General features: G+C 36.8%; 1 protein-coding gene across 1 annotated transcript in view; it reads left to right on the top strand.

Moving 5' to 3' along the window:
- Positions 1–27,200, top strand: part of LOC122561386 (leucine-rich repeat-containing protein 27-like) — a 72,050-nt gene extending 44,850 nt beyond the window's left edge. The window contains exons 6-11 of the mRNA XM_043713150.1: positions 8,755–8,947; positions 9,413–9,556; positions 15,580–15,679; positions 19,836–19,966; positions 23,811–23,937; positions 26,944–27,200. Coding sequence (XP_043569085.1) covers positions 8,755–8,947; positions 9,413–9,556; positions 15,580–15,679; positions 19,836–19,966; positions 23,811–23,937; positions 26,944–27,000 — 752 coding nt within the window. The 3' untranslated portion in view covers positions 27,001–27,200. The remainder of the gene's footprint in view (positions 1–8,754; positions 8,948–9,412; positions 9,557–15,579; positions 15,680–19,835; positions 19,967–23,810; positions 23,938–26,943) is intronic.
- Positions 27,201–27,694: the final 494 nt, after the last annotated feature.

Below are 27,694 nucleotides of genomic sequence, written 5' to 3'. Positions count from 1 at the left end.
AAACAAGGAGAACGTGAGGACTGCAGATGCTGGAAATCAGAATTGAAGAGTGTGGTGCTGGAAAAGCACAGCTAGTCAGGCAGCATCCAAAGAGCTGGAAATTCGACGTTTCAAGCTTAAGCTCTTCGTCACCATTCCTAATGAAAGGCTTATGCTTGAAATGTCGATTCTCCTGCTCCTCGGATGCTGCCTGACTGGCTGTGCTTTTCCAGCACCACACTCTTTGACTTATGTCCAAAGAAGAAAATTATTTTTGGTGAGCACTGTATGGTGATAAGAAAAGGAAGATATTATTTATTTAGCAGCTTTCACGGATTCAAGGCATTTCAAAATGTTTTAAAGCCAATGTAGTACTTTGGGAATGTAGTAATTGTTGTAGCGTGAGAAATTAATATATATCTTAAATTCATATGTACTGTAGTTAATTAGTTGCTGAGACTATTTTTGCATGTAAAACATTCTTAACATGCTTGATTATAACATGGGTAAAAAGTGAACTATGATATCAGGATTTTTATACTGCTGAATATAATATCCAGAAATGTGTTGAACTCAGTCAATAGAAGTTAGATGTCTACCAATCATTAGCACTTACTGGTCTACATTTACACTTTTTAGACAGTAGAGATGAAAGTAATGTGTAAGGACATTAAGATATTAACAAGCTGTTTATTTAAGCATAATTTCAGTGATCTAGTCTTCATTTGTACTATGAATAATCATTGGTGGAAATTGCTTTGAAGTTATTTGCTGACAGAATTGCTCATTCTTCTATTCAAAAGCTAAAGTCAATGGTAAAAGTGTGGGGAAAAGCAATTTTTAATGATGAGGTTTTCTTTGTATTGATAACAAGTTTAACACATATGTACTATAACAACTTGATCAGCTCTGACCTCATTGAATGGTGGAACAGGCTTGAAGAGCTACTCCTTCCTGTTCCCAAATTGCTATGAATTATCTAAGAATATAACTTTAATTGCACATTGCAATATTTTCAAATCTTCTGGTAATGGGAGGATAGTTGAGGAAATATTTAACATTGTGGCATCTAATTTCTTCACCTAAAATCATGTGTGGACTATTAAAACCACAATAAATGCAAAATCTGTACTACAAATAACCTGTTACTGTTACTTGTACTAGAAATGGTATTGAAATTATAACCCCATTAGAGCTGATTTCCGTGGAGTTAGTAAAGGAGCTCCATTTTTCTTTAGTTCATGTGTAATGGAAGATTGTTTGTTTCAATTTTGTAAACAGGATTTGCTACCACACTGCAGCAAGAGGCGCAGCTTATCATTGACGATTACAGGAAAAAGGTAGACAGGGGGCTTCTACCTAGAAAGGCTGTCAGTGAAGTCTGGAAAAAGATGAATGTTAGCAGTGAGTTCAAAATAGTCCAAGTAATAAGCTGATTCACTTGCAAGTGTAAATAGCAGTAGTCCCTTAAAGACAGGAACAAAACTGGGGGGCTCATGCAACATCAATAACTGAATGAACATTGCTCAAATGGTTTTAGAATAAAACTTAAACCTAGTGGATAGCACTATCTGTATTCATCGTGAATGTTCATTGGATGCAAATATATAATGTAACCTTGCTATCGTGTATTTATGATGTATGTTATAAATGTTGGTATCTCATCATGTAAAGATTATGAATTAAACAGGTGAATAGTGGAAAAATAGATAGTGTAATTGTATTCTTTAAAGTATCCTTCTTAACCTAAGTTATATCTTGAATGTGATGTGAACTTGTTTATAGTCTATTTTAACCTTCCTCCTTCTTTCAGGTGTAGGTATTTCATCTTTCTGTTAGAATCAATAGCTACACCTTGTTCTAAAGTCTGTTAAAATATTTTAATGACAAGGAAAGAAAGAACCAATTGTGTTCTGTTTAAATTTCTTGGATGCTAACCATTGTATGACTCTGTTACACTTTATCTGACAACCCCATTAAATCAGAAATATTCTTCAATGGTATTGTTGTAAATATATCTCTCCCATTGTATTTCCTTTTGAGAGAGATTCCAGGTCACTGTCCTAATTAGAAATTAGATGAGATTAATGTGACTCCACTTCACTTCCCCTGACTTATTTATTAGCCAAAATCTCCTGAATGTATCGATATTATTTCATTAGCAGAATCATGACCAGTTTCTATATTTAAGAAAAAAAAGATTAATTAAATCATTTAGAGAATTTTTTATAAGCTGGTCGAATTTGCAATATTATACCTGTCCTCAATCACCAAAATATATTTGTGTGTTTCACTGTATCCAATTCTGAAGGGGAAATGATGGATTGTGTCTTGTGATCCAGACTGTGTTTTGAGAAAATGATCAACTCATTTACAGAGACGAGTTTTCCAACTGTGTAATGCTGCTTTGTACTTTGCAACTCCTTTATGAAATGAGCCTATGTATTTTTGTATATGGTTAGTTGTGATATTTATTTACCAAGTAAACACATAGAAGAAAAATACAACATGGCCTACTTCAAGATCCATAGCAATTTGATTCATTCTTAACTGTCATCTGAAATCACAATCAAGCTGTCCCATTATAGCAAAGTCAAATAGAAAAGTCAAAGGGAGTAAAACTAGACAGACTACCTGGAACCAACTCAGGAACTGGAAATGAGCAATGGCATAACCTGCCTTTCAAGCCTCCACAGTCTTCCTTACTATTATAAAGCAAAAAACTGTGGGTGCTGAGGTCTGAAACAAACAAAAACAGAAATTGCTAGATGACCTCAGCCAGTCTGCTGGCACCTATGGAGAAAAGACAAGAGTTAACGTTTCGAGTCTATGAGTGAAGAAGGGACACCAGACTTGAAACATTAACTCTGTTTTCTGTTGATAAATGCTGTCAGACCTGCTGAGTTTCTCTGGCAATTTCAGTTTTCTGTTTCTTCCTTAGTAATTTGGTACCAAAATCAGTAGAACTGTAGTCAAGCCTCAACCTGATTTGGTCATATTCACTGAATCAAACCTTACACCCAGTAACCCAGACATCACCACCATGCCTGGGTATGGCTTGCCCCAACAATAGGACAGATACTGCAGAGGCAACAATACAGTGATATGTAGTTAGAAGGGAATTTCCATGGAAGTCCTAAACATTAACTCTGGACATCATGAAGCTTCATGGCTCCTGGTCAAACATGGACAAGGAAATCTCTGACTGCTTTCCACTTACTACACTTCCTTGTTGGATGAATCAGTATTCCTCTATGCTGAACAAATTTGGAGGAATCAACTGAGGATGACGAGGGCACAGAGGTAAGGGACTTCAATAGCAATCACCAGAAGTGGCCTGGTATTACATTTAACCACAGACAGATCCATTTGATCCCTATCTGCCAAATGGGAGGAACTTATTTGATTTCATCTTCCCCAATCTACCCATAACATTGCATCTTCCATGACAGTACAGGTAGGAGTGGTATTGCCAAAGTCTTTATGAAGGCAAAGTCCTGCTGGCATACTTAGCATACCTTGCATGATATTATATAACACAAGCATAGGTGCTAAATGGCGTAGATTTCAATAAGATCTAAAGGCTCAAACTTCTAACATCCACAGAACATTATGGGCATTAGCAGCAGCAGAACTGTATTCAATTGCAATCTGTAACCTCATTGCTTGGCATATCCCTCACTCATAAGTGTCAATGAAACATGCAGGAGCATATACCAAAAGCAACTCCAGGCATAACTTAAAATGAGATGGCAATCGGGTTAAGCTAGAATAAGCATGCTGTGGCAGCACATAAGAGGTGGAGCTAAAGGATCCAGCAACCAACTGAACAGGAGGGGGTGACGACCTAAATATCCTCCTCATCAACAATTAATGTAAGATGAAGGTGAATCATTTCCAACCAGCTTCAACAAGACATATTGAGTGGATGATTCAGCTTGACTTACTTCTGAGGTCATCAAGGATCATAGTTGTAGTTTATGTAGGTGCTAACAACATAAGTAGAACTAGGAAAGAGGAGCTAGGCACTAAATTAAAAACCATAACCCCCTGAGCCACTTGAAAATTAGCATAGGGTACATAAAATTAGAGAGATGAATACATGACACAAAGAATTAGATTCTTGTTTGTGATTCCCTGGCACCAGTAATGGGAAAAGTGGCAGCTGTACTACATCTGAGCTATGCTGGGGCTCCAGTGTTCTTGCAAAGGATATAACTAAGGAATTATTGAGGGTTTCAAACTAAATATTGGAGGCAAGAGATCAATTGTGGAAAGATATGATCCATCTAAGAGAAGCAAAATAAGAGAGGAAGACAGTAAATGCACAATGAGGGTCAGAGAAGGGCAGGAAGGGACGAGAGAAAAGACTCAGGGATAGCATCAAATCTAAGGAAAACAACATATAACTGATCAAAGATGAGAAGCAGTTTAGATGATTGGTCAGAATATAAAGAGTGGCTGAGAATAACTAAAAGGTTAACAAGGAGGAAACAATTAGATTATAAGAGAAAGCTTGCTAGAAGTGTCAAAATGAATAACAAGAGTTTATACAGGTACTTGAAAAGAAAAGACTAATTAAAGTGAGTGATGCCCCTCAAGAGTGTGAGATTTGGGATTCATTGTAAATAATAAGGAAATATTGGATGAAATGAACAAATAATTGCTTCTGTCTTCAGAAGATGCAAAAAATATTCCAGTAACAGCACTATGGGTGTATTGCGGAATTCAAGATGGTCACCTATAACTCTTCTTTCTCAAGGGATAGGCAATAAATGCTGCTGAGCCAGCTAAGCCAGATCCAATTAATTGAAAAAAAAAGCATGCCATCCTATATTGAGATGTTACTTCCATTTCATCACTTTCACGGAATCAATATCCAGGAATTCTCTTCTGAGCAGTATTGAGGCTGCATCTGATGGAATGTAGGATTCCAAAAGTGGCTCATCACCACCAGGACGATTAGGTAAAGGCAATAGTTAGGCTTAGCCAGAAATGCACACATGATAAAATAAAAAAGAGCAAGTCTCTCAGGGCAGAGAAATGTATTGGCAAGAATAAAATAGCAGTAGGGAATGCAAATATTCAACATCATAGCCTGACAGAGGGCCACGAGGCTATAATTGCTTTCTTGGTTGCTGAGAGAAGTTTGAAGCACACACAAATATGGGAAAGGTAGCAAGAGCAGTCGTATCAGATATCTATGATTGATAATGGATAAACACAACTTATAAGTTTTCAAAACAAAGTATTGTAAATACGAGCATTTACAACCCGCAAATTCTGAAGACGTTGAAGAAATGATATTTTCACATTGTTCATTGAACTGTTAGTGAGAGAGCCTGGTGCTTTAGAATTTTGATTACTGAAGGAAGTAAGGCAATTCCAGTATAGATAGTGCATAATTTACATGTAAGACAAAGAAAATGGTCTTGTGCAATATTTAAATTTCTCATGAAAATGATATCTGTGTTTACAAATTTATCTCATCTTTCTTGTACATTGGGGTTGCTTGCATTTTGTTTTACAAATTTAAACATTTATAATATGAACTCCAATATCCCAACAGCTGGTGAAACTACTGTCAAGAATTTTACTTGAGAGGAATAATTGTCATTGTATTTTGCACTTCCATTCAATTTTCTTGTCCAATCTGAATTTTTTTTTGCTAGACATCAATTGGTACTATGTCAGTGCAGAGTGGAGCCTTATTTTTTCCACAGCTTTGCTGTCACCTGGGAAACCTCAGTTAATGCAAGCATTTCAGCTTGGAGGTTGCCTGCAGCAAAAGTCAATAGCTGCAAAAATCTTAAAGGTAGAGCATTCAGTCATCAGAGACAAGAAAAGGGAAAGCAAATTGTTTTTTCAACCTTGTGATTTGACCCGCAAATTCTGCTGGATATGAATTCATTTGTACGAATTTGTACGAAAATTCCTTACAGCAACAGAATCGAACCTTAATCATTTTAACATTATAACACATTTAAACCAAGCGTACTCAACATAGTAATGAATGCTACATCAAATCAAGTATGAAGTTGCACAATATTTTTATAATTGAGGTCCCCTGGAATATGCTTCCATTGTCATAATTTCTTTGTCTGTTTGTGGAAGATGGTTTAGTTCGTAGAAGTCTCTATTAGAAGTGTGTTTCAGTCAGGATGAGATATTCCATCTAGTGGCCTGGCTGAAATGTGACTTCTTCATATTTCAGTGCCATTTGTTTTGTTATAACAGTCTAAATCTCCATTCCACCCAAAAGCAACCATTTCCACGTTCTTGATGTAGTTGCAATTTGGGGGCCCAACCATTTTTAATGTAATTAGCTGGCTATAATCTGCTATTCACAGAAACGTTATTTTTTTTCACAGAAGATCATTGAGTATTATTATTGTTAGGTGGTATGTCTCATGTAAACAGCTCTAGAATATACACTTTGGCATTATAAGCAACAATGCTGTGTTTTGAATGGAAACTAATCAGTAGTTAGGTTTGAATTATACAATGAAATTACAACGTAAGTAATAGTCAGGTTTAGCAGGTACTTCAGATTGTATAAAATATAGTTCCCTGGTTTTTGGTGGCCTATATAAATGATTTCAACTTAAGCGTAGACAGCATGCCTTCAAAAATGTGCTCAGATTACAAAAGAAGGCCATGTGGTTCATTGTGCAGAAAAAAATGTTGTGACTGCAGGAAAGTATCAATGTATTGGTCAGCAGCTAATGGAATACAATCTCAACAAATATGAGGTGATTCAATTAGGAAGGGCATTCACAGCAAGGGAATATATAATACAATACTAGAAGTATGAAGCAGCACAGCTATCTTGGAGCCCCTGAGGCAGGAAGATAGGTATGTAAGGTGGCTTAGAAAGCGTTATGTATACTTCATTAGCCAAGGCATAGACCAGAGGCCTGTTACCAGTGGTGTGTCATAAGGATCAGTATTGGGTCCACTGCTTTTCGTCATTTATATAAATGATTTGGATGTGAAATTAGGAGGTACAGTTAGTTTGTAGATGACACCAGAATTGGAGGTGTAGTGGAAACAGAAGAAGGTTACCTCAGATTACAAGGGGATCTTAATCAGATGGGCAGCTGGCCAAGGAGTGGCAGATGGAGTTTAATTTAGATAAATGTAAGGTGCTGCATTTTGGAAAGGCAAATCAGGGCAGGACTTATACACTTAATGGTAAGGTCCTGGGGAATACTGCTGAACAAAGAGACTTTGGAATATAGGTTCATAGTTCCTTGAAAGTGGACTCACAGGTAGATAGGATAGTGAAGAAGGTATTTGGTATGCTTTTTATTGGTCAGAGAATCAAGTATAAGAGTTGGGAAGTCATGTTGTGGTTGCACAGGACATTGATTAGGCCACTTTTGGAATATTGTGTGCAATTCTGATCTCCCTCCTATTGGAAGAATGTTGTGAAACTTGAAAAGGTTCAGAAAAGATCGACAAGGATGTTGATAGGGCTGGAGGGTTTGAATTATAGGGATAGAGTTGGTGAACAGGCTGGGGTTGTTTTCCCAGGAGCATTGGACGGCCTTAAAGAGATTTATGAAATCATGAGGGGCATGGATAGGGCAAATAGACACGGTCTTTTTCCCTGGGTTGGGGGAGTCCAGAGCTAGAGGGCATAGGTTTAGGGGAGAGGAGAAGAATTTTGAAGGGGACCTAAGAGGCAATGTTTTCACACAGGTATGGAATGAGTTGCTGGAGGAAATGGTGGAAGCTGGTACAATTACAACATTTAAAAGGCATCTAAATGGGTATATGAATAGGAAGGGTTTTGAGGGATATGGGCCAAGTGCTGGCAAATGGAACTAGATTGGGCTGGGATATCTGGTCGGTATGGATGATTGGACCGAAGGCTCTGTTCCCATGCTGTATTGCTGAATCTATATATAAAACTATTGTTATGTTGGAGTACTATATTCTGTTCAGGTCACTGCATTATGGGCAAAGTACGATCTAACAAGAAGAAATTTATGAGAATGTTGTCGGGAACAGATCATTTCAGCTGTGATAAAAGATTAGACAGGTGAGATTGCTTTCTTAGGTGGTGGATTTAATTGATGTGCATAAACCTACGAGGAGCCTAGAAAAAGTGGATCAGAAAAACCTAATCCACAAAGCAGAGAGGTCAATAAGTAGGAAGCATAAAATTAGGGGGTGTATTGAGGTGAGTGTTTTTCCCTAAGGGGATGGTAGTTATCAGGAGCTCAGTATCTAATCATTGAGTAGGATCAGATTGCCTATTTTAGGCCACCACATAATGTTCCCATTTTCTTTCTTCTGTGCCTTAAATCTCTATAATTCTCCATCTATCTTAGAAGTCTTAAAAATAATGTTAAATAAAAATATAATGCAGTCTATCAAGTGAAACTCTGCTTTGTAATTTGGGCTGAAAGTAAGTTTTTGACTTAAATGTTCTTTTCCTGTCTGTGCAGAAACAATTTGTCTCTGTTTATTACTGTTTAGAAATCTCAGTCAAAACTGAGTTGGGTTACTGAGTAAACAAAACTGTTGTGTGTTAGTATATGCATTCACAACATGTTTGAGACACCTCCTTTGTTAATAGAATGTGGTGTGTGCTATCTAAGTAGCAAACATGATATCTGAAATGGTTTTTGTAATGATACTGTATCCATGAGTTTCCATATGCTGTGTACCTTCAGTATCCAGAGTGTTAAGATCCACAGTTGCTTGTTATCTATATCCTGTAACTTGACATGTCGCATTAATGATGTCCTTTGATTTTCTTTTTAGAAATGCCATTAATTGAAAAACTACAATTGAATGTCCGAACAGGATCAAGTTTAAGTTTCTCTGATGAGAAAGAGCGCCAAAGATTCAAAACACTAAAGCAGAAATTAATGCAAGAAGAGAAAAAAGATGATTCTTCCCAGACTAAGAAGGTCTGGGGTGCAGGATTCCTATCAAGCATATCTAATATTCCTAGGTAAATGAAAGCATGAATATAATTGAATTACATGCTTTGCTGGATAGCTCGAGCCAGTGGAAGAGCAATCATAATATTCTTTCCAATTTTGCATAGTGCTGCACGAAGCAACTCACTTCTTCCACTGCTCTTATTATGCTCCAATTTGATACTGTAATGAAGATTCTTTTCTGCAACAAGTTGTGGCTGGATTCATAAACTGCCTATCAGATGGTTCAAAATGTACACATGTCATCAATTAAATCCAGGGCGCTGCTAGCTATTAACCCATTCTGAGGAACAATCACTTGACCTGAAATGTTAACTGTGATTTCTCTTCACAGATGCTGCCAGACTCTGCTGAGACTTTCCAGCTGTTTCTGTTTTTGTTTCTGATTTACAGCGTCTGCATATTTTTCAATTTTTACTTGGCTTTTAGTTTGCTATTTATGATCTAAACATTTAGTCTTATATTTTGTATTTCAGAGAGAAGACTCCTAATCTAAACATATTATTTCCCGAGTTGACAGCATATGACATGACTATTCAGACAAAGAGAAAGCGTGAACTTAGATTAGCTGCAATGAAAGAACACAAAGAAAAACAGGCATTTATTGAACAGAGGATGAAGTGAGTACAGTATTTCTCTGCATCTCTTGTTAGTGAAATTGTGTGTTTTATTACAACTGTGTCCACAAAACACTTTAGTTCTGCTATTTTCACTAAATGCTGAGTGCTTGTAGCAAAACAGCCTTGATACATTTTCCTTTCTACTGAAATTATATTTATCGAGTATAGTCTTTGAATTTTATGTATGTCTTCAAAATCCTTGAAAACTTTGACTTAAAATGTTTGGGTTGTGACCAATTTACAATAAAAGATGATTTGATGATATTCTTGCAGTTAATAAAGTCTGTTTGAACAGAGTTTTAACCAGATGTGAATTTATTCTCTAACTAGAATTTGCTATTTTGTACTTCATCATGAAAATGCTAACTTTTTGACAAATGGATTCACAAAAAAAGGCTTACAAATCAATTTCAGCATTTATTAAAGGAAATAGTTTATTAAACTACTGCAACACATTTCAAATCTCAACATTTACTTTAAACATTTCATTTACTTTTCTAATTTCTATGGGTATAACGTTGTTCACCACACTGGAATCCCTCCATTTCATGGTACTCTGATTGTGCCAGTATTTTAGCCAAATTGAGCAGGAAATGCATTATTTCATTTCAGAACAAACTTTGTTAAAGTAGATATTTCTCGAATGAAGAAACATTGCACTTTTAAACAATAATGCATTGCAGTGGGGTTGAAATTGCAAAACAGGAATCAAGTTCCTCTGCAAGTTCAGAGCCTTCAGCAATCTGTCTCGACTTTATGGTTTGTGTCTAAATTTTGCTTGTGCTAATGCTTTGTTTAAGTAATAGGCCATACTCTCTGGTCAGTGTTCTTTTTAGCAAATATTTTCTCACATTATTTTTCCTTCTGGAAAATGGTGAGGAGGTGATGGGAGGATTCCTGGCCTGGTTATCAGCCTCTTCATAGTTCCTTGAAAGCGGAGTTGCAGGTAGATGGAATAGTGAAGAAGGCATTTTGTATGCTTTCCTTTATTGGTCAGAGTATTGAGTACAGGAGTTGGGAGGTCATGATGAGTCTGTACGGGGCATTGGTTAGGCCACTGTTAGAATATTGCATACAGTTCTGGTCTCCTTCTTATTGGGGCGATGTTGTGAATCTTGAAAGGGTTCAGAAAATTGATACAAGGATGTTGCCAAGGTTGGAGGATTTAAGTTATAGGGAGAGGTTAAATAGCCTGGGGCTGTTTTCCCTGGAACGTCGAAGGCTGAGGGGTGACCTTATAGAGGTTTATAAAATCATGAGGGGCATGGATAGGGTAAATAGGCAAGATCTTTTCCCTGGAATGGGGGAGTCCATAATTAGAGGGCATAGGTTTAAGGTGAGGGGGAAAGATATAAAAGACACCTAAGGGGCAACTTTTTCACGTAGGGTGGTGCATGTGTGGAATGAGCTGCCAGAGGAAGTGGTGGAGGCTGGTACAATTTCAACATTTAAAAGGCATCTGGATGGGTTTCTGAATTGGGAGGCTTTGGAGGGTTATGGGCTGGGTGCTGGCAGGTGGGTCTTGATTGGTCGGCATAGTCAAGTTGGACTGAAGGGTCTGTTTCCGTGCTGTACATCTCTATGACTCTATGAGTCAATGTTAAACAATATCCATGGTCAACAAATCCTGGCTTGTGACTTCAATCTGGAACTACTGTGCCACAAGACTTGAAGTGGTGCATATTCTTTGTTATTCTTCTGACTGCCTCGGAAATATCAAAGGCTTTTTCAGAAGCCACTTGCTGTTGCTAGAGATCATTTTTAGAGAGGTTCCCTCTGCAGAGGATTTGTGGCACGTGCATACAGGACAAACAGCAGTTTAACTCTTGCACCAATCTTACTAGGATCATATAATTCTGAACTAAAAAGTGTAATTAGAATATTTAATTCAATGTAAAATTGTGTACAGGAAACTAAATAAAGAGAGAGAAATTAAGATGGAATTAAAAGAAACAGAAGAATTATGAGGTAAGTTTTTAAAATTGCAAAATAAAATTTTCAGAGCTAGCAGAGACATTTGGCAGTAGTTGAGAGTTATATCACAGCATTAACGTTTTCCACAAGCCTTTAACTATTTTACTGCTGAGTTTATTAAACAACCAGTAAGTAAAAACAACTCAATGTCCTAACATTGATTTTAAAGTTTAGTGTGTCAGAGGTACGTTTATAATGCAGCCTATAGAACAGATTTGGGCCAGTTTCTAAATTTCCGTATTTAATTGCATGTATACTGATGTCTGAAATTGCTGTGAAATTGCTCAATGCTGAAAGCCTCACATTTATTCTCAAAATAAATTTTGAGCTATCGTATTTCAATACGACTTGTGCGGTATTTACATTTATACCACAGACAAATTTTAGTTTTCTTTAAGCTTTGTTTTAATACTTTTTTAAGAGAAGTTGAAAGAAGAGGAACCTATCTTGCATTTGTGTGCAAAATTGAAAGAAAATGCATTACGTTGTGTGCTATAATTCAGCCGTTTGTTTGCATTAGAAAATGGAGGTAATAGGTTTGAATACTTTTACTTTTTAATTTCAATTTTTTTGATATGTTAATAATGTTTTTAAGTTCATTCAAATATTGGGGCTCCTTTCAATTCCAACACTCTGCCCACATTTTATTGGGGGAACAGCAGTAGTGTGATATAAGTAGTGCAAACCATCTTTCAGATGTTCAGATTTTCTGTTTGTGTATCCCAACCTCCTGCCTGTTGAATTAAACATATGTCACCAGAAGAAGCAGCTTGCAGGATGGTGACATCTGTTGGAATCACGCCGATTTTGTTTGTATAGACTTCTATAAAAAGCCTAGAGAGTCAGGATCAGAATCAAACAGAAATTGGCCTCATAGATAAAGGCAAAACACTGTGAACATTGGAAAACTGAAACAACATGGAGAGTGTTGGAGAAATTCAGCCGGACTGATGCCATCTATAGTGAGAGAAATAGTCCTAACATTTCATGTTCAGAATATGTCCCTTTTTCAGTTTTGACTCAAAGCATTAATTCTGGTTCTCCATGGATGCTAGTTCTGAGTAATATCTTACTTAATAACAACTGTTGATTGCCATTGGGAAAACAACAAATTCTAAACACTGTAGTTATACTACCACTATAGAATTCCAAAGTTTAACACATTGCTTGGTTACGCCCTATCGAAATATATCTTTAGAAAGGTGACATTTTCTCTCGATGTTGGTGGGTCTGAATTCCAAACTTAGAATTTTCTAAGTTTGAGCATTGTATTTCAATTTCATAAGAGTCAATAGTTTTCAGTCAGACAGATAGTTGCTTTGAAACAAACTGCACAGAGTTACATTCAGTTGATGGAATGCTGCTGGTAATCAAAGTCCAACATGCAGCACATGCACCACCACTTTCTTGATGCTTCCAGTTTGAACCCTTTGAAAGATAAAAATAACTCATTTATGTTGAACCTTTCATGGCTGTAGGATGTTGCAAAATGCTTCCCAGTCAATTACTTTTACAATATAATGACTTTTTTTTACGGAAAATCTGTTGACAAATCAGCAATAGCAATTAGTTAGCAGACCAAGCGATATGTTCTACGAGTGTTAATTGAGGGGTAATGTTGACTAAGGCATCAAGAAATTCTATTGTTTTTCTTTAACTAGTGCCATTGAATCTTTTATATCCAGTTGGGAGGAGATAGAAGCTGAGCTAACTGTACCTCATTTTTATTTCACAGTAACCCTTCTGCATTTTCTGTCTCCCTTTCTGCTTCACTCCCATCTCAGGCTGAGAGCTCTGTATCTCCCTTTCATACTACCCCATCATTCCACTACCCTGATATTCCATGTTCACAATTCTGTAAAGATTTTTTTAGGTCCTTAAATAGCTTATACCATATGATTTTGCTAACTTGAAAGATGCATTTTCATTCGGATTTTGCTCATCACCTCTCATGGTATTATAAGCAGTTTGTGGTCTGGTTGTTGACAGGTTGAAAGGCATTTAGACTAACTGTGTGAAGGTGAGACTCAGAACTGACGTGCAGCTGCCCAAACACAAATGCAAATCAGAAATGTTGCTGAAACCTTAAAAATTATTGTAACTGAAGTAAATTTGGCAGAACAAAAATCAATGTATGATACATCAGGGGACAAGATTTGTTTTCAAATGCTGGTTCCACGCATCAAGGAGTTTAGCTAATTTGAAACTAAATAAAGTTTTCAATACAATAAATGCCCATTCGTCAGATGTTTTAATTCACTCTGAGGTTCAATCGTTTCATCAAAAAGCATTGAGCATAGCCAATTATTCATGACACTATGAATGTCTTATAATTTTCAAAGTTCCAGAACACAATTGTCTGAAAATGTTTGAGAAGTGCTCAGTTTTATGTATCCTAAATGTTATGTATAAAGGTGCTAACTTATTTCCACGTGAGTCTCTGCATAATACAATTTGTATTTAAATCAATTGTACAGTAGAGCATTTCTGTTTGGACTTCAATGGAGTCAAGCCATCCCTGGAACCATTTGGAAATCATCAGTGGGGTGCAATATTGTGAATCCTGTCCCCATTCAGAGTACAGCTATTCTCACCAGTGATAGATATGGTTGCATGTCATAACCACCATCCTGCACAACCGACCAAGCTCATGGTTCCCTGCAACTTTTGTAGAACGCGACAACATCTGGATGATTTATGGTTCACTATTCCTGTTAAGAATTATGAATCATAGCATAGATTAAGAAAATGATTGAAAGGTACATTTAAATGTAACCATGCCACTACTTCCCCCACTCCCAACCTCATGCCACGTCCATGTCTCCTCTTTGGTTTGGGAATTATTTTGGCAGAAAGAGATAGCCAACCATTTGGTTCCCCACCTGGGTTCATTTGAAAGGGTTAACTGACCTCCACGTTTCTCAAATGCACTAGCTCAGATGGATCTATCTAAACAAACTGATGTGGATTGTTTACATTATATGATTGAAAACTTTATAAGATTATAATAAGTTATTTGATCTGTGGTCCATTTTATCAATGTGTGTAACTATGTGGACATTATTAAGAGAGATGAAGTGGGGAAAGCTACTGTTACTGCTGCTATAATTACTCTATCTGACGTACTTATAAGGTGTTTGAAATGACAGATTTTTTCAAAGTGTATTTCTCAATGGATGTCTTCTTTATCCCCAATATTTCAAATAACCTCCCCTCCCATTCCCTGACTCCCTTTCCAGCCCTCCCCCACCCTTCCCTTCCTCTAATAATCCTTCTTTCCAGCTACCAATTGGATTCATTAAGCCCATCGACCAACCAGGTTGTACCGTCTACCTGTTTTCACCTATCCTTACCTCACCACCCCACCCCACTCCACCGCCCACCCACACTCCTCTCCTTTATCTCTGCTCCCCTTACACCCCACTTCTAGTCCTGAAGAAGGGTTAAACCTGAAACGTCGATTTCTCCACCTCCTGATGCTGTCTGGCATGCTGTGTTCTTCTAGCCTCCTATTGGCAAACCTTGGATTCCCGCATCTGCGTTTTCTTTTGTCTCTGAGACTAGCAAGTCTCACTCTGTTATACATTCAGCTGACTGGAATGAAGTTTTCACACATTGGACTCCTTTAATCCAAGGCAAATCTACTGATTCAGGAAAAAAGCTACCTGTCTCAGTAGCAAAAAAAATCTGCCCTTTAGCCATGAACTTGTTGCTATTGTAATTTATATTAATATTCCTTCTGATTCCATGGTATGGAGAAGCCAGTGTTGGACTGGGATGAACAAAGTTAAAAATCACACAACACCAGGTTATAGTCCAACAGGTCTATTTGGAAGTACTAGCTTTCGGAGCGTTGCTCTTTCATCAGGTAGCTGTGGTGGTCCTGGTGTTGTGTGATTTTTAATTCTGATTCCATGTCAAGCTAAAATCTCAGTCAACCTGTGTTCAGTGTTCCAATTCAATATCATTTATCACCTTACTTGAATTTGCCTTTGTTTTATTTTGAATTTATCATTGATAGGAGTAAACAGAATTGCACTTATTTACAGAGACCAGCGAGCATTGAGAGAATGGAGAGAACAAGCTAAGTTAATGCAAGAGCAGAAAGAAATAGAAATAAAGCAAAGGTCTGCAACAGAAAGGAACAAGGTACTGGCAATTTAAAAAAAAAATTCTACTATCACTTCCAAAATAATTTTATTTAACATTATCAAAGTAGATGCACTTGTACTTTGGTATGTTCTCAATATAGTTATGACAGAGCAATTGACCAGCTTAGATTTTCAAGGATGTTGACCTTGTTGAAGTACTTGGTCCACTATGAAAAGCAAGTCTCATACCTTAAACAAGAGGGTACTTGGAATATCTACCCTATGGTAAACAGGATCATGTCATGTCATGTACAATAAAGTAAAACTGATACCCCTCAGTTCAAATTATACAATGCAATTTTTTTATTTGTTTATGGGATGTGGGCATCATTGGCTTGGCCAGCAATTATTGCCATCCCCTTGATCTGAGTGGCTTACTAGGGCCATTTAGAGGAAAGTTAAGAGTTAACCACATGGCTGTGAGTCTGGAGCCACCTGTAGTCCAGGCCAGGTAATAGCTGTTAATAATTCAAAATTAGGTGTGCAGAGCACAATTTCAAAATCTGCAAAGATGAAATGTTTGAGTGTCTGAACTGTGAGGGAAATTGTGTTATATTTTTAAAAGATGTAGGCTGGTGCCATGAACAGAAATTTAATGTAGAGAGCAGTGAAATGATAATTTTGCGAGTAAGAATGGGGAGAGAAATATAAAGAAGGATACAGTTCAAAGCGGGGATCCAGAAATGGAGCACCTGAAGGCATATGGATGCAAATCACTAAACGTAGCAAGGCAAGATAAGAACGTGGATAATCCAGCAGATAGGATCTTGGACTTTATAAAGCAAGGCGAAACGAATATAAGATTAGAATTAAAAATTATTGTGTTCAGTTCTGACACCACATTTTAAGAACAACACAAAAGTATTACGAGTGGGTGCAGAAAAGATTTACAAGGGTAGTGCCAGGGATTAGGAGCCTCATTTTCACAGAAGAAAGAGAATAACTGAGGTTGTTCTCCTTAAAGCAAAAGAGGTTGAAAGTTAATGTTAAACATGTCTTAAAAATCATGAAGTATCTGGACAAGGAGATGGGGAGAAAAGTTGTTCCCTTGACAGGAAGGTCATAGACACTAATTTAAGATCAAAGGCAAAAGGCTCAATGGGGACATGAGAAAAATCCTTTAATGCAACTTGGAGCTAGGATATGGAAGACACCACTTGAGAGTGGGGCAGAGGCAAACTCAACCGAGGTCCTTGAAAAGAAATTAGAGAACTGTCTAGGAAATAAGAGGAAAGCCACAGGGAAAAATGTCGAAGGAATAAGACCACCTGAGTTGATCCTACAGAGAGCCAATAATTACATCACAGAAGACCTCGATGTAATACTTTATATCAGTCAGTATGACTACAATTTGATAGAGATGTCACCTTCAAAATTTCAACCTGAACGAGTGTTGAATCCCAGGTCTCAGAGATAAAAGAACTATGACCCCACAATTTGATCTTTCCCATTCAGCCACACCTCTAGGAATGTAAATTTTAGATTAAAAAACAGGTTGTGTTAGTTAGCTGAATGTATTACTCCATAAACCAATGTTATGCATAAAGCTTTGTAATCAATTGCATTTTTATTTTGACATTTAATATCCATTTTGAGTAAACCATTGACATATTTCCAGAATTCATAGGGTTCTAATTGCTCCCAAATTGTTGAAAGTAACATGCACACAAGTATAATTATATTTAATGTTTACAGGCTTATCAGGAATTTCTTTTTTGAAAAACAGACTTTATGTAACTGTGCAAAGCTATGCCAACAAACTAAATAACCAATTGATGGAGGTTATCAAGTGCTGAAGTGTTTTACAACTGCCACATATTGTTACAGACAAAAATGTATAGTTTACATGCAAAGTAATCAGCAATTCTATTATTTAATTAATTTGAAATATAACACTCCCTAATGTATGAAACTCAAGAGCACAACATACCCACATGTAAATTCAATTGTTAACTCAGGTTGTTAAGTAAATGCAACAACCTATAAACAGCATCAAACCATTCACAATCCTACCAATACAAGCTAAGATGTTTCATAGATTGGGTCACATCAATGGCCAGTCATGATACAAATGCCACAAATTGGCCTGGAACAAAGTCTGCGTATTTGTACCGAAATGTCATTACCTAATCCTAAGAGACTGCAGTACAATGATGATCATCATCTTGCACCTGCTGTTTCCAGAAAAAAAAGTGTAAAGATAGGAGTGACCTTATAAACCACTTAATATGTTGAAAAGATTTAAATTGTTTACAGCTTGCCATCCTATATCCATCCCCCCATATCAGCATTTAACAGTAAAATCTATACGTAAACATTCCCAAAATAGAAACCTCTATTTAGGTATTCATAAAGGCAAAAGTTCCTGTCTGAGTTTGACCATTATGATTTGGAGATAAATCAAACAAATCATTGATGCTTTTTGAAATAAGTTAATTGTGGAAAAATTGCAGGCTGCACCTATGATTGTGGTTACTTTGGTGAATATTAGACAAGAAACAACATTGGATGTTGAAAATGTCTTCATTTTTAGTGACACAGTTGTCTTATGTATATGATTATGTCAAAAATTCAGTTACAGATTTAAATTCCAAACTATTTTGATGTTTGTTGAGTTTATTAACAATATTAATAAAACTGTTAAAGTAGATTGATAGACAATAAAGCTCACGAATAGTTTGGTGTCTAACATGTTTTGGTTGGGGCACAAATAGACTACCTATTGGGAACTTATGTATCTCAGGCATGTGATTGTCCACTCATGACTTGAATATGTGAAACTTCAAAGAATATGCTTCTGGCAAGTGGCAGAAACATGAGGCAAGCAATCTTACCAGAAATACATAGGATTGGGAAGAAAGGAGCTAGAGATGATGCAAAAAGCTTCAGCTAATGGAAGCTTACTTATTGATCCAAAAGGGACCACTGATCAATCGGGAGGTTGGACGCTATGAGGATTGTCATGAAAAGGTGATGGTCTAAATCAGGCCATGGGAATTTTGCATCTTCATTTGCTACAAAACCTTCAATTCTGACACCCTTCAATAAAAAGGATGTTATTATATTGGAAAAGGTGCAAAAACCAATTTACAGTGTTACTGAGACTGGAGGGTCTGAGTTATAAAGAGAGGTTAATGGGGCTGAGACTTTTATTCCTGAGTATAGAAGGCTGAGGGGTGACCTTATAGACGTTTATAAAATCAAGAGGGGCATAGATAAGGGGAACAGCCAAAGTCTTTTCTCCAGGATAGAGGGGTCTAAAACTAAAGGGCAGAGGTTTAAGGTGAAGGGGGAAAAATTTAAAAGGGATCTGAGGGACAACAAAGGTTGCCAAAACAATTGGTAGAGGTAGTTGCAATAACCACATTTAAAAACCATTTGGACAGGTACATGGATTGGAAATGTTGAGAGGGATATAGGTCAAATGCAGGCAAATGAGACTAGTTTACTTGAAAAACTGATCAGCATGGACGAGTTGGGCCGAAAGGTCTGTTTCAGTGCTCCATGATGCTATGAATCTATAAATTGGGTGCATCAAACAGACACATTGATGTTTCAGGACTTTGTAATGGCAGATGTCTTGCCCACTTTCAGTTGCGTATAAATCTGATATTGCTTGTTTAAAAAAACATAATTTTTGAAGATTTGGACACCAGAGTATACCGTTTAATACTGTGGTATTGAGCTGTACGAAAATCAGTTTCCTCCTGAAAATGATATTGGTCATCTTGTTACAAGTTTGGAAAAAAAAATATGGATGCACTCATGAGGGACATAGAAATTTCAAAACATGCTCCAAATGTTGCTTATAAGAGCCAAAGGAAATCTTTGACCATGTGAACTCTTTTAAAGCTATCCAGTGAGATTTTGCAATCTACCAATGGTATTTGGACAGCCAGATGTAAGAATTAAATTCATGCCATCCTCTGGATAATAACCTCCTTACCTTACCAATGTAAGCTGAAATGCAAACAGAAAATGCTCGAAGTTTGGCAACATATATCAGTTTTTATTGATGGATCGTTAACTTCAAATCACTGTTTTGCTATTCACATTTTCTGCCTGACCTGTTGAGAATTTCCATTACTTCTTGTTTTGTTTCAGATTTGCAGTATTTTACTTTTGTAATAAGAGAGTTGGTATTTTGTTCTTAGATAGTGAAGAGTGCACCATATGCTACAGATCCAAACTACTACCAAAATGTGAGAGGTGGGGATTTGAAAGGGCCACACACCTGTGAACCTACGCGAAGATTACATTCCAGAAATGAAATGGAAGAAGGAAGGTGTGTTTTCTGAATTATTTTTAATTGCATTCTCAGAAATGCTCATCAATACTAGGACAATATTAATATTAAAAGGCATACTTTTTATCTTAAATAATTACTTTTCGTATTTACGTTGTTCAAAACTTTCTTTAACAGATTAATGTTCAAAACTTCCTTTAGATTAGTTAGTTTAAATGAGATGCTTTGCTGTGAAAAGCGCTGGCATGTTGGTTCAGTGGTTAGCACTGCTGCCTCACAGTGCCAGGAGCCCAGGTTCAATTCTACCCTCACCTGACTATCTGTGTGGAGTTCGCACATTCTCTCTGTGTCTGTGTGGGTTTTCTCCCATAGTCCAAAGATGTGCAAATCAAGTGAATTGGCCACGCTAAATTACTCATAGTGTTAGGTGCATTAGTCAGAGGGAAATGGGTCTGGATGGGTTACTCTTTAGAGGGTTGGTGTGAAGGGCCTGTTTCCACACTGTAGGGGAATCTAATCTAATCTTATTCTTCTTTCAGCACCTTTGTTATAAAGTCAGAGAGTCATAGCGATGTACAGCACGGAAGCAGATCTTCCAGTCCAACTCGTCCATGCTGACCAGATATCCTAACGTAATCTCATCCTATTTGCCAGCACTTGGTCGATATCCCTCCAAACCCTTCCCATTAATATACCCATCCAGATCCCTTTTGAATGCTGTAATTGTCATAGCCTCTACCACTTCCTCTGGCAGCTCATTCCATACACGTACTACCCTCTGCATGAAAATGTTGCCTCTTACATCTCTTTTATATCTTTCCCCTCTCACCCTAACCCTATGCCCTGTCGTCTGGACTTCCCCACCCCTTGTCTGTTTACCCTTTCTATGCCCCTCATGATTTTATAAACCTCTATAAGGTCACCCCTCAGCCTCCGACCCTCCAAGGAAAACAGCCCCAGCCTATTCAGCATCTCCCTATAGCTCAAATCCTCAAACCCTGGCAGCATCCTTGTAAATCTTCTCTGAACCCTTTCAAATTTCACAATATCCTTCCAATAAGAAGGAGACCAGAATTGCACACAATATTCCAAAAGTGGCCTAACCAATGTCCTGTACAGCCTCAACATGACCTCCCAACTCCTATACTCAAAGCTCTGGCCAATAAAGTGAAGCATATGAAATGCCTTCTTCACTATCCTATCTACCTGCACCTGTACTTTCAAGGAGCTATGAACCTGCACTCCAAGGTCTCTTTGTTCAGCAACACTCTCTCAGACCTTACCATTAAGTGTATAAGTCCTGCTCTGATTTCCTTTTCAAAAATGCAGCACCTCACATTTATTTAAATTAAACTCCATCTTCCACAATTCAGTCCATTGGACTATCTGGTCCAGATCCTGTTTTACTCTGAGGTAACCTTCTTCACTGTCTTCTACACTTCAAATTCTGGTGTCATCTGCAAATGTACTATATACCTCCTATGTTTGCATCCAAATCATTTACATAAATGATGAAAAGTAGTGGACCCAGCACTGATCCTTGTGGCACACCACTGTACATATGCCTCTAGTTTGAAAAGCAACCCTCCACCACCACCCTCTGTCTTCTACCTTCTGTAACCAAATGGCTAGTTCTCCCTATATTCCATGAGATCTAACCTTGCTAACCAGTCTCCCATGAGCCTTACTGAAGTCCATTTAGATCATGTCCACCACTCTACCCTCATCAATCCTCTTCGTTACTTCTTCAAAAAACTCAAACCAGTTTGTGAGATATGAGTTCCCAAGCACAAAGCCATACTGACTATCTCTAATTAGTTCTTGCCTTTCCAAATACTTGTAAATTCTGTCCTCAGAATTCCCTCCAACAACTTGCCCTTCATCAATGTCAGGCTCATCGGTCTATAGTTCCCTGGCTTTTCTTACCTTTATTAAACAGTGGCACCATGTTAGCCAACCTCCAGTCTTCAGGAAGTTCACGTGTGAATATTGATGATGTAACTATCTCAGCAAGGCACCCAGCAATCACTTCTCTAGCTTTCCACAGAGTTCTAGGGTACACCTGACCAGGTCCTGGGGATTTATCCACCCTTACCCATTTCAAGACATCCAGCACTTCCTCCTCTGTAATATGGACATTTTTCACAATGTCACCATCTATTTCCCTACTTTTTATATATTCTATTTCAAGACGTAATTAATTTGTTTTACAAATTTGCCTCAATTAGCAAGTATTTTCTTCAACAAAGGATATTTTTGTTATTATAAGGAAATATGTTACCTACATAAAATAGCTTTACCTTGTCCAGCTTTTTCCTCTGTAGATTTTAGACCTCCATTAATTAATCAATTGCAGATGGAGGTATAGTTTTCTATTGAAAGCCTCGAATTGTTGTTGCTAAGGTATGCAACTATTTTCATTAGTATTATTTTCTAAGGTTTATCTATAGTTGTTTGTGTTGCTTTCACACAGACATGCAAATTTCTTGCTCATTGTAAATTTTAGTAATATTTTACCTCAGTATCACAACAGGGCCACATACTGCTCTGTAACCCTTTTAAAAATGGCACATGATTGATTTTTGAACTGTGGAGGAAATGCTCCTTTTAAAGTGACTCAGACAATATCGATGAGAGTGGTGCAGTGATAATGGTCCACAAAGCCTGGGTTAAAGTCCCATCCACTCAAAGTTTAACGATTGTTATGAGGGCAGCCAGGTAGGCCTCATAGACTATGACTTCCCTGATTAGGGCTGTTAATCTGGTCCAATCAGGGAGCCCTGGCTGATAGATAAGAATGCGAGTGTCAGACATCCAAACACTGTGAGAGTTGGTTCTGAGGAGGCTGAATCAGTGTAAAGGACTTTCCATGTGTAAATAAAGGGGTGACTTCATGATGGAATACTGGCATCTGTAGAGTTACTTGGAACTTGTTGATTAAAAAATATCTACAAAAGAGGAAGAAACTTTCCTGGCCACACATTTGACATGCTGGAACAATTGTTCTGATGTGTGTGCTGCAACAGGGTGCTTGGTAACACATTCTGCAGAGAGTTCTCAGACTATTAATGTTAGGCTCACATTGCACCAATATAGCTCTAGTCAGAAGCTGACAACTAATAGAGATGAGAAGCAGCAAAAAGATGGATGACATGGTGGTTTCAGGAGGACGTTGTGTTCCAAGGATTTCTGCAGAAATTAGCATTTGATTATTCGACTTTAATGAAGAGCATCTTCTGTTGTGATCTGCCTTTATTTTTAATGGAATGTTTATTTTCTCTTTGTTAAAAAAAATTGTTTTTAATTCAGTTAGTCTGGGAGAATGATTTGGAAAGGAAGCAATGGCGATAACTTTAGTTGATGTCTTATGTTGTGTATTATTTCATTGTTAAGAAAGGTGCATCGTATGTTTAACGTGATCCAACACTTCTACACTCTTCATCCTAACCTGTCATGTTCTCAAGGATTTGGGTTTTAAGGGAATGAAAATATTGAAAGCAGATTAATGGAAAAGTCTTTTTTTTGTCATACACTGCAATTATAACATCACTTCCTTTTATTTTCTAATTTATTATTTCGTAATGATAGAGATTTTACATCTGAAAGTGTAGGAGTTAAGTATTGGCTAACTTCTGGTACTGAGAGCAATACATTTCGGAAAGCCAAAGAGAAAGTTAAGCAGTTGACAGGAAGCTGTATTTCAATGATAAGATTTGGTTTACTGATATAAGGAGTCCACAGCTTTTGGGTTCAGCAAAATAATAGGTTAAAGTAGGAAATCTGATTGCACACAATATATAGAAAAGCAAGCAAGCAAGCAGTTTTAACCTTGAATTAAGAGATTCTCTGGAAGTTCAATATATTTTTATTAATTATTCTGCAGAGCAGCAAAAGATCAAGAATTGAGGGAACGGATTCAGCAACATATCAAACTGCTGCGAGAAAGAAGAAAAAGACAAAAGGGAAACCCTCAAGAAGAACTAGAGGCTGCAAAAGCAGATTTAGAAATTGTATGTTCATCAAACATTCTTACTTGAATAAGTTAAATTTAGCATGGCTTTGTATTTTTATAACCAATTAATTTATTGCTTTCTTTCAAGGCTTTTACGAGTAGATTTTAAGAATTAGAAAGAAGAAAATTCATTGCATTCATGGAAGTTTTTTTATAAAATGTCTAGTGGGAAAATATTGTACTTTTACTTTTAAAGAGAGGCTAACTTCTGGTACTGAGAGCAATAAATTTCGGAGAGCCAAAGAGAAAGTTAAGCAGTTGACAGGAAGCTGTATTTCAATGATAAGATTTGGTTTACTGATATAAGGAGACCACAGCTTTTGGTTTCAGCAAAATAATAGGTTAAAGTAGGAAATCTGATTGCACACAATATATAGAAAAGGAAAAGAGTATAGGGCAATTTATTTTTAACTGAGAAGCAATGCGAAAAGAAGTCACACGCAACTGCTGACCAAAATAACTGATGACATTAGAGAGATGCATACATTGCACACTAAAAGTTCATTTTTTTGCTGTCCAGTTTTATTTCCGCTCATTTCTATATGCAAAATTATAAATAAAGGAAGAACGTATGTTCATATAGTGCCTTTTATACCATTCCTGTTCCAAGCTAACTTTTGAAACATAGTCATTGCTATGACTAATCTTTGAACCGATACAAAGGCAATAAATGAGGTTACTACGTTTGATATTGTCTACATAGACATTATCAATGCTTTGATAGGTATCCTATCTTGTAAACGACTCAGTGAAATTGGACCCCATGATAGTTCCAAGGGAAAATAGTGAGTTGAATCCAAAATGGGCTCAGAGGCATGGTACAAAGGATAATGGTTCTTAGTGTTTTTGTAACTGCATTGTTATTTCCATTGGGGTTTTCCAGAACACGATCCTTTGCATTTTGTTTTCTATATCAATGATTTAGAGGGGCATATGTCATAAGTTTGGAGATGTTATAAAATTGACCATTTGATTGACTGTGAGGAAAAAAAAGTGTAAATTGCAGGAGTAGGATACCACTGGACTGGTTAGGTGGGCAGTGAGTTAAAATGCATTTAGGAAAGCAAGTCAGTCAAACAGATGGAAAAGGTTGAGGGGAAATTTAATTAAAGTATAAGTAATTATGAATGATCTAATTAAATTGGATAGGAAGGACTTATTTTACTTCAAGAAAGGTCAGTAACCGGAGGCATAGAGTTAAAGTAATTGACAGAAGTGTTAAAGGGGAGTTGAGGAGAAATGTTTTCAGCCAGAGGGCAATGGAGAGGTGTAGCTCTGGAATTCACCGAAAGAATGATGGAGGCAGAAATACTCATCACATTTAAAAACAAAACCTTACCTGTGCACTTGAAGTATCATAATGTAAAGAGCTTTGGATCAAGACTCTGAAAACGGAATCAGATGAGTCACTTTCTATCAAGTTCCACAGGTACAGCAGTGGGTTGAATTACTTACTTCTAACCATTACTTACTTCTTACTTCCGGGTTTGTAGGTAAATGTTGTATTGGATTTGCTCACAGCAAGATCCCACAAACAATAATTAGATAAGCAAACAGCCAATTTACTTCATCAATCTCCACCAAAAGTGATTGAAGTCTGCACAGAGACTTGAACACAAAACTTCCAGTTGAAGCAAAATTCAGGACTGTTTTTGTTCAAGAGTGCTGTTAACAGTGGGAAAAACATATGATTAAATTAATTGTCTTAGCTGACTTTCTTCAGTAGAGGTGATGCTTGTAGCTAGAATATTTTTGCTACTGAAATGTTTTTGCTACCATTATTTTTCAAGAAAGAAGAAAACCAGACCGAGCTCTTGACTACCAAAGAAAGTAGAAGAACCACATATTATTCCTGGCATATTATCTACATTACTCAGCTTATATCGAATAAACTAATTCTGCCCATATATTACATACATGCATATATATTCTATACATGTGTGTATATCTATGAATATATGTACATGTATATATACACACACACATCTTGCTCTTCCTGAACATATATATTGACTTAATTATATATTTATTACTCAAAAATGTATCTTTTTAATGGGAAAAACCTACTTCAAACCTGCACCGTCAAAATTTATTGGTTCCTCATAACTGCACTTGGTAGAGGAAGGAAACATAGGAACTAAAGACTGAGTGTTATAAAACAGCATATTATTTGAATCCCAGTGAAACAGCACCATTGTAATGTACTTGACATTTTTGCATTTGAATAAAGCTCCTGTGAAAGTAGCACAATCTTCCTTTAAGCTCAGCTGCCATGCTTTCAGTCAGGCAGTTCCCATTATGCAGGCCTACTTCTGTCAAATTATATCAAATCATCTTCATTCTACTTATTTTGTTTCCATTGGTTGTAGTTAAAACAAACACTGGCTGTAAGATGAAACAAGGCAAGCAGTACTGGCCTTCATTGCCAAAGGTATTCAATTTTGAAGTAGATCTGCCTTACTGCAGTTATACACGGCCTTGGTGAGACTATACCTGGAGTATTACACACAGTTTTAGTCTCTTACCTAAGAAATGATATACTTACCATAGAGGGAATGCAAAGCAAGGTTGCACTTTTTTATAAAATTGCCTTTTGTGGTTTTTGAGTTCCTTAATCTTACTTGGAGGGGTGAGTCTTGGAAATGTGTTGATATTCTTCCCAGATGTTTGTTAGTTCAGACACGTCAATCCTCAAATTTGCAACAAGAAATTAAGCTTATTTTTCCAAACAACTTCAGAGCAATCTGAAGTATGAATTTTTGAATCTTTGTTGAAGTAAATTTTGATTGGAAAACTTATTTTCAAGTGCTTACTTTTACTTCGGAGAGGGACTGGTTGAGAGAGATGACATAGGGAAGGAAACATTAACTCATACATAGTGTGAATATTAGGGGGAAATAGATAGAAGTAACATTGCACTATAGTTGTTTAGAATTCACAAACTACTTTCATTAGAATATAACTTTTAATCTGTTTAAAGATTTCTTTTTGTCTTTTTGTGTAGGCCACAGAACTGAAATCTACAGTGGCTAGGAGAAAAATCATAGGGAATCTCTCATAAAATAAGGTTATTGTGATTGCTGGAGGAATTTTATCCAGAACTTTATCTACTATCCATTCCCAAAATGCTGTTTCGAGCAAGAAATGATAATGGACTGTCACTGCACTGAAGAATATCTACAGGTGATAATGGAAGTTCAATAATTAGGGGGATTGTTATTTAATATTCTGTCAAGAGTCAAATTGAGTCAGTAGTTATGTTCAGTTGGTATATGCTGTTCAAAACATGCTACCTTATAATTATTTCTGTCTGTAACAAGAAATAAATAATGAGTTATTAAACCCTTTCCTTCTACGTATATACAAATGTTCAAGTTATATTATTTAACTTACTGCAATGCACAATATTGCATACTTCAAATAGTTAATAAAACCCAATGAGTTCAATTAATTTTGTTCTCACCCATCACAATTTAGAGTCGAAACAAATTAATGACTATTGTCACTGATAACTTATTGAGATGCTTTTCTTGAGATTGGATTTCTTTGGTAGTTTACATGAAGTGGGAACCATTTCTGTATGAACTTATGTGGAGTGTTAGCCAGTTATTACAGGTGATTCTCCACCAATAACAAGGCTGACAAAGATCACTGTCCTTGCTAAAATGACCATGTATGAGCATTTGTCATAGCTTTTGTGGTACTACCTTAGCATTCAACAGCTAATTCAACACAATCCTGGTGCATAAAATGAG

The sequence above is a fragment of the Chiloscyllium plagiosum genome, chromosome 22, assembly GCF_004010195.1.
Source record: "Chiloscyllium plagiosum isolate BGI_BamShark_2017 chromosome 22, ASM401019v2, whole genome shotgun sequence".
Lineage (NCBI taxonomy): Eukaryota > Metazoa > Chordata > Chondrichthyes > Orectolobiformes > Hemiscylliidae > Chiloscyllium > Chiloscyllium plagiosum.
The sequence above is the reverse complement of the archived record's forward strand: the minus strand, read 5'-3'. Positions and strand labels throughout refer to the sequence as shown.